The 7,316-nt window shown below is 40.8% G+C and overlaps 1 protein-coding gene across 2 annotated transcripts; it reads left to right on the top strand.

The window, feature by feature from the left end:
• The first annotated feature begins 3,987 nt into the window (after nucleotides 1-3,987).
• On the top strand, nucleotides 3,988-7,316 carry phospho1 (phosphoethanolamine/phosphocholine phosphatase 1). 2 transcript variants are annotated; one of them, XM_088354199.1, is made up of 2 exons: nucleotides 3,988-4,098; nucleotides 5,387-7,316. In XM_088354199.1, the coding sequence occupies exon 2, from the start codon at nucleotides 5,431-5,433 to the stop codon at nucleotides 6,187-6,189; it is 759 nt and encodes a 252-aa protein (XP_088210325.1). In that variant the 5' UTR covers nucleotides 3,988-4,098; nucleotides 5,387-5,430; the 3' UTR covers nucleotides 6,190-7,316. The 2 variants fall into 2 exon arrangements, with proteins under 2 accessions (XP_088210325.1, XP_088210315.1); XM_088354189.1 differs by lacking the exon at nucleotides 3,988-4,098 and having other exon boundaries at nucleotides 5,008-7,316.

Genomic DNA, 7,316 nt, shown 5'->3' with positions numbered 1-7,316 from the left:
AACCTACATGATGGCAAGGAAAAACTCAAAAACCTCAACATGAGGAAAATGAAGAAACCTTGAGAAAGGACCGCACATTAGGTAATCCCAAGAAGGCAAGAAAAAAGTTGAAATAAACTAATATAAAGTTCCCCATATGTGTCCTTTCGGCCAAATCGGCTGGTTTTCTGTGTGCATGAGAGAGCGAGAGCAGGTGTTCTGTGGGGAAACACACTGGATGAGTCTGGAGAGCCATGATTCACCGCCAGTGTGTAGGCGACCGGCTAGAAAGGTTGAGAAATAACACAAGTGTACGCCTCTTTTCTGGCACGGCTCGATGCAGTGAACCAGCTTCAAGGCTTTCAGATGTGTTGCTGTTATGGATGCGGAGAAGCGACGTAACTTATTGAAAAGTAGCCACAATAATCGACATCTTGTTGATAATTTAGCAATGGAACTATTGCTTGGAAATATCAAAAAGTGGATTTGAGTTCCCATATTGCTACCTATAGTTAGCCTTTTGACTGTAGTTTATGCATTTTCTACCCTTCCCAGAGTACACAGTGGTGCACATAACTTGTGTGCTATTTACTAGGAATATGTTGGGTTTGTCCTTTCCTGCATACCAAACTGACAAAGTACTTAAGCTTTGGGTAGTCTAGTCTAGGTGTTTGATGGTTTTTTTATTTAAGCATACCAACCTTGGTCAAAAAGCAAGTGCCCAGAGGAAACCCACACAAGCACGGGGAGAACATGCAAACTCCACACAGGAAGGTCCGATCTCAGGACTACAGAACTGTGCCGCACAGACGCTAACCACTGCGCCACTGTACATTCACTATTCATGCCCTAAAAAATGAAAGTTGCACTTCAGTTGTTTTTCTTTTTTTTCAATATGCAAACAGCAAGAAACAAGATGGCAAACAATTATGTCAGCTCTATCTAGGAAAGGCTCAGGTTAGGTAAAATTAAACACATTTCTTGAACTTTGCCTGTTTAAAAAATGCACTTTTGTTTGATAGTTCATGTATTTTTTTATGTTTCAAATCATCATTGTTCTTTTACGACTAGGAGGCTCTAGATAGTACACACATTTTCCTTTAAGCACAACCCAGTAAAACAAACTTGTCACTCCAGTTCTATCTAAATCAAATGAAATATATTTGTTAAGGATTTTTCAGCCAATGAATTGTGACTCGAAGTGCTGTATAAAAATATTAAGCAATAGTTTTTCCCTAGTATTGGCACACCCCCCTGCCCGTCCACGCTGAGGTCCAGCTCCTCTTTGAAGAGCAGGATAACGCTTTACACCCAAAAAATAACCAACATCGACCAGATGATGAATGTGTTGTATCTAAGCCAGATCAGAAGTCTTCTCCTGCTACTGGTGAACATGGAAACCAGTCCTATCTGTCTAATGTGAGGAAGCAAACACCTACCTAAAAACGGCCTAGAGAGGGATGGGCAGCGCCAAGCTGTACTTTCCCATGACACAACATAGAAAGTGGTGCCCCTATGACCAGGGTTGGGTAGGGTTACTTTAACTGGATTACTTTCAATTACTTTTGGATTATTCCAATACCAAATATGCTAATAAAAGACAAAAGAAACTAAATATGAATAAAATTACTAAATTTTGTGCAGGCTTGGGGAGTAACGGAATACATGGAACGGCAAAAATGATGTTGGCAAGCTGATTGGATTTATTTTCATTTTGTTTCTGTCGCATTTTATGTTAGTTTTGCTGAAGATCAAAGAGATCAAAGCCAGGAGCGAAAGCTTACCACGTGTTGTGAGTCATACTTTCATATTTAGTTTATTTTGTCTTTTATTAGCATATTTGGTAGTGGAATATTCCAAAAGTAATTGAAAGTAATCCAGTTAAAGTGACCCTACCCAACCCTTCCTATGACCCAGGCAGTTTTGGGAATCGTGAACCATACAATAGAAAAATAAAATCCTCCTTTTTTCCCACCCAACAACCCAAAACACCAAAGTAATAATAAAAATCATGGAAAGTTACAGACTGACCATGTGAGAAAAGGGACATGAAGGAGGCTTATCTATCAGTATGGTGTTTACAGATCCCTTTACATCCTGGGTCCAAGAGGCAACATTTAATTTGGAGTGTCTTGTGCAAGTACAGCCTCGCAGCGCCCACCCCTTTCTGGGGTGTTTTTTGGGGTAAAGATTTGCTCCCCCACATGAAACTGATATCACTGGTTTCCATGACTCAGATACAGCACCTTCATCATCTAGTTAAAGTTGTTTTTTGGTGTAAGGTGTCATCCTCGTCTTCAGAGATGAGCCGGAACTTAGCATTAACGGGCAGGGGCGTGTGACAGTACTGATAACCAATCTTAGATCACTGAGGAAAAACGATTTGTCGAGTAACACATCGTACAATACACATTGCATCGCTTGAGGCCATGAATTTTTCTTGAAAAACAAATTTTGTGGCAATGACGTTGTGTCTTTTGCTTTGGTGACATAATATAGGATCTTTGACCAATAATGTCAAGTCATGTTTATTTGTATAGCCCATAATCACCAGAAGTCTCAAAGGGCTGCACAGACCACAGAGTATCACAGACTATTATTACACCACCCCCAGATCTAAAACCTACATGAGGGCAAGGAAAACTTAGGTGTAGCATGCACCTGTCCTCTTGACCGCGACCCATAGGGGAGATGACGCTTCATTGGACAATGCCGTACAAACTATTGCCATTGATTCAGGGAGATGTTCTTTTGAGTACTATCCTGACTAAATGTAGCCAGTGACATGTTTCAATATCACGACAGAATCCTTTTGATTGGCATGCGCTTTAAAGTCTTTTGCACATTGCTAGTTTTAACTCAATGGCAATGCTGACAAACCTTGAAACATTCAAGAAGAATAAAGAATATTAAAGGCAGTTAGAGACATAAAAACCATTCATAGAAAAGAAAGTGTAATACTCATCTTGAAGAGAAGCACAGAAGATGGAAAGAACTCATATGGTGGAATTGCACAAATGAGCCTTGCACCCTAACCCAAATGGATGAAAAGACAAAGGAATGGGGAAATAAGGTATTTATTTTTGAGCTAACCTGAACGGCCATTGTAATGGACTTTGTGTTTCATATATATTTTTATCTATATACACAAATGTGAATTTCCCTTCGGGGATGAACAAAGTATCTATCTATCTATCTATCTATCTATCATTATGTAGGCAGCACGGCGGCGCAGTGTTTAGCGCGTGTGCAGCATAGTTCTGAGGTGATGAGATCAAACCTTCCTGTGTGAAGTTTGCATGTTCTCCCCGTGCTTGTGTGGGTTTCCTCCGGGCACTCCGGTTTCCTCCCACATTCCAAAAACATGCATGTCAGGTTAATTGGCAGATCTGATTGTCCCTAGGTGTGAATGAGTGAGCGAATTGTCTGTCCCTGTGTGCCCTGCGACTGCCTGGCAACCAGTTCAGGGTGTCCCCTGCCCACTGCCCAAACAGCTGGGATGGGCTCCAGCACCCCTGTGACCTTACTGAGGATAAGCGGTGCAGATAATGGATGGATGGATAAATACACATTATGTATGCATTTAAATGCATAAATAACTAAAAAGTCAAAAATGAAATGGATAAAAACATGAATGATTGAAAATAGGTTACATAAATACATAAATGTCTCCATAAGTAGATAATTCAATAAAATGGTTCCATTAAAATACATGAATAAATGAAGTGTATTACTTTTATATTATAGTAGACTCGACCAGTCCAGTTCTTGAATAGAGTATAGTACACCGGAGTAGTTGCAGGTCAATTTCCTCTAGAGTGGACTCAAAAGTTGAGCCAAGTTATAATTTTAAAGATGAGTAGGAAGGCTAGTTTAGTCCAATCTTGTTATCACTTGTTTGAACCAATCAAGGTGTTATCCTGTCTGTCGAGTCCAGCAATTTTTCTCGTTTTTTCCAATGCACGTGCACGCGCACTTCAGCACTATCATTAAGTGGGCGGTCTATACTCGACACGTGCACCCGTGCTGGTGGCACATAAAGCCACTGGAGCTCCGCGCTTTCCTCAGTGTAGACAGACACCAATTATAACGTCTCACTGACCCACTCCACTGCCACAAGTATGTATTTTATTTCTCTTATTTTTAATGCATGTAAAGGTTCATTGACTGTGCTTGACAATAGGGGCTAAATTATGTTGATATTTTACTCGAGATCATTTGGTTAATTATTGCTTATGACAGGACTCCAAATTCTTGATTTGCCCGCTCGAATTGTATTGAACTCTTTACCTCTAAACATAGGAAGTGACTCTCCAGTGATTTTCCTGAAAGCAACTACCTGATTTCTTAATTTTATCATTTACTCTGTGTTTTGTAAGGTCTCAACGCCGTTTTACTTGAATCCTGTAAATCCAAAAATAAGCAGGTGAACATTTTAAAAGGACGCAAAATTATGTATCCCTTAACGTGTTTCAAGAAAAAACAGAAATCAACAACAGTTTTTAAATTCACGTGAAGTAATTTTATATTGACCCCCGCAGCCCTACTGAGGATGAGCCGTGCAAATAAAGGATGGAGGGATCATTTTACATTTTTCTGCGCTCTGGTGGTTGGAAGGGTGAAGTGCAATGGAAGCATAAAATAATGCAAGATTTACCTCGTCTCGTCAGGCTTTTTAATCCGGACCGCCAAATGTTAAAAATATGACGATTATACAAATAAATGGGTTAAAAGGCTACTTCAACCAAAATATGAATGCATTTTTGTTTTTTCAATGCGCATTATCAAATTTAGTGTTCAAAAAGGGACATCATTTATACTTTTCTTTAATTCTGAGTGTTACAAACCCAATTTGCATGTTAATTTATTTTTGCTCCCCTAAAGACTTAATCTCCATTTTATGTCGTTATTTTTTTACACAAAGTCTATTAAAATGTATTTTATGTGGCCGTCATCTCTCTCTTTCTCCCCAATGTCAGGGATTGAAATTATAATAGACACAATTTGTCTATCGAATTATGTATATGTAATTGTACTTTAATAAAGAAATACTAATCCTGCAAAATAATTATTATCTTTACCAAATATACCTGGCATTTATTTTTTTTCTGTAACTGTGATGGAATATAATTAACTTTTTTCTAACGTAATTAGGTAACGCCGCGACATTTATTCCATTACTCTCCAAGCTTGCCCACTGAATAACATATTCAAAAATTATATTTCCAAATATTACTGTAATCCACTGTAGAAATGTGTCTGGTTAGGTAACCATCTTGAAAATAGCGATAAGACTAAACAAGACTGTTTCCCCTCAGTAGCCTCGGCGTGGGATGCAGTTAAATTGGTGTGACAGTCATGGGGGACTTATTCTTCAACTGTTGTTATTTGCCACTCCAACCCCCAGGCGAGGAGGACCACCCCAGTTTCCATACCCGCGGCGAGATCAGGATGGCTTCTCACATTTCCCCGGACAAACGCTTCCTCATCTTCTTTGACTTTGATGAGACCATTGTGGACGAGACCAGCGATGACATGGTGGTCCAGACAGCGCCCGGCCAGCATCTTCCCGCTTGGCTGAAGGACACATACCAACCGGGTCGCTACAACGAGTACATGCAACGGGTGCTGGCTTACTTGGCTGAGCATGGCGTCACCGAAAGCGACATCCGCGGCGTCATGGAGAAGCTTCCGGCCACCCCAGGCATGATGGCGCTGCTCCAATTCCTGCGCAACCGCCCGCCGCAAGACTTCGAGGTTGTTCTAGTGTCCGACGCTAACACCTTCTTCATTGAGTCCTGGCTAAGGCGAGCCGGCGCCCGGTCCCTCTTCCATCAAATCTTCTCCAACCCGGCCACCTTCAACAGGGACGGGCGGTTGATGTTGAAGCCTTTCCACACCCACGGCTGCCCGCGTTGCCCCGAGAATATGTGCAAGCAGGCGGTGGTCCGGGAGTATATCACACGCCGCACACGGGAGAGGGGGCGCCCCTACCAGAGGGTGTTCTATGTGGGCGACGGCGCCAACGACTTCTGCCCGGCAATCGCCATGGGGCCGCGGGACGTGGCTTTCCCCCGCCGAGACTTCCCCATGCACCGCCTCATTACCGAGACACACGAGGCCATGCCGGGAGAGTTCAAGGCGGTGACGGTTCCCTGGACCTCTGCAGAAGAGGTGGTCCAGCGCCTCAGGAAGTTTCTGGCCCAGTAGAATAATCATTTTATTATTTATCTTTGGATTTGATCGTAGGCGTGCACAACTCGGGTGCTATTAAGTCAGTATAAATAATAGCATCTACAAGGAAGAACAACATATATTAAAGGTAGGGTGCGTCATTTGAGGTGTCCTTTAAAAGTTGAAAGTAGAATATTTTCTTTATTAAGTATGTCTTAACAATGCCCAACTGAGTCTAAAAAGCGTTTATAAAAAAAAATCCACCGTGCCTATATGCTTTTTTTTATACCTTTAGCATCACTGTTCCGGGACACGCAACACATTAGGAAGCAGAAAAGGGGGCGGTGGAGTTGAGAGTGACTTCATACATGAAATAGCAGCTTTTTGTTTGTGTAGCATGAAAATGGTAAAAGTAAGAAACAGCCTTTTTCAAATACTGTCCAAACACCAACCCAAACCCCAAAAAATAATTTATTTGAGTGTGTCTGAAATATGCACGTTCTCGAGAAATTAGCTGACTTAGGCTGCGATCATGAGTTGAAGCCATGAGATGTTGGTAGAGAGTAACAAATTCTGGACACCATATTTAACCGTGTAGCTTACATGACCATTACCAAGAAAATAACATTGACATTAATGCAGTTAAAATCCAATATGAAGTTGAAAAAATAAATATTTTTAATTTGTGTTCTACAAAGATTGTGACAGCGCCAAATTCTAACCATTAGACCACCAGACATATCTCTGATTTTCCTGATTACTCGAGTCAGCGATGAGTGGAAAATACACGTAAATGGCCACATTCTTATGAAAAGTTATACTGAAAAGCAGAAATTAACACACGCACACACAAACGCACACACACAAATGTTTATTTTATTTTTTTTAAATAGCAATGGTGCTATGGCAGGGCATGGTGTAATAATAGTCTGTGGTTTGCAATAGTCTGTGGTTTGTGCAGCCTTTTGAGACTCCTTGTGATTAAGGGATATACAAATAAACATGACTTGAATTGACTATGATGAATGGTCACGAATATGATACATTGAATTCCCAAAAAGTTTTAAAAAGATGTAACTGAAGATAAGCATGTATAGTACATAGTACTTAAGCAATGTACAATAGAAATTTCACTGGAGATGTAACTTAAAAAAAAAAAAAGC

Source organism: Urocampus carinirostris, chromosome 1, assembly GCF_059441175.1.
Source record: "Urocampus carinirostris isolate Australia breed hairy pipefish chromosome 1, RoL_Ucar_1.0, whole genome shotgun sequence".
Taxonomy (NCBI): Eukaryota; Metazoa; Chordata; class Actinopteri; order Syngnathiformes; family Syngnathidae; genus Urocampus; species Urocampus carinirostris.
This window is presented reverse-complemented; position numbering and strand designations above follow the sequence as displayed.

Coding starts and splice junctions, on each gene's coding strand:
- phospho1 (XM_088354189.1), top strand. CDS start 5,338: ATGGGGGACTTATTCTTCAACTGTTGTTATTTGCCACTCCAACCCCCA.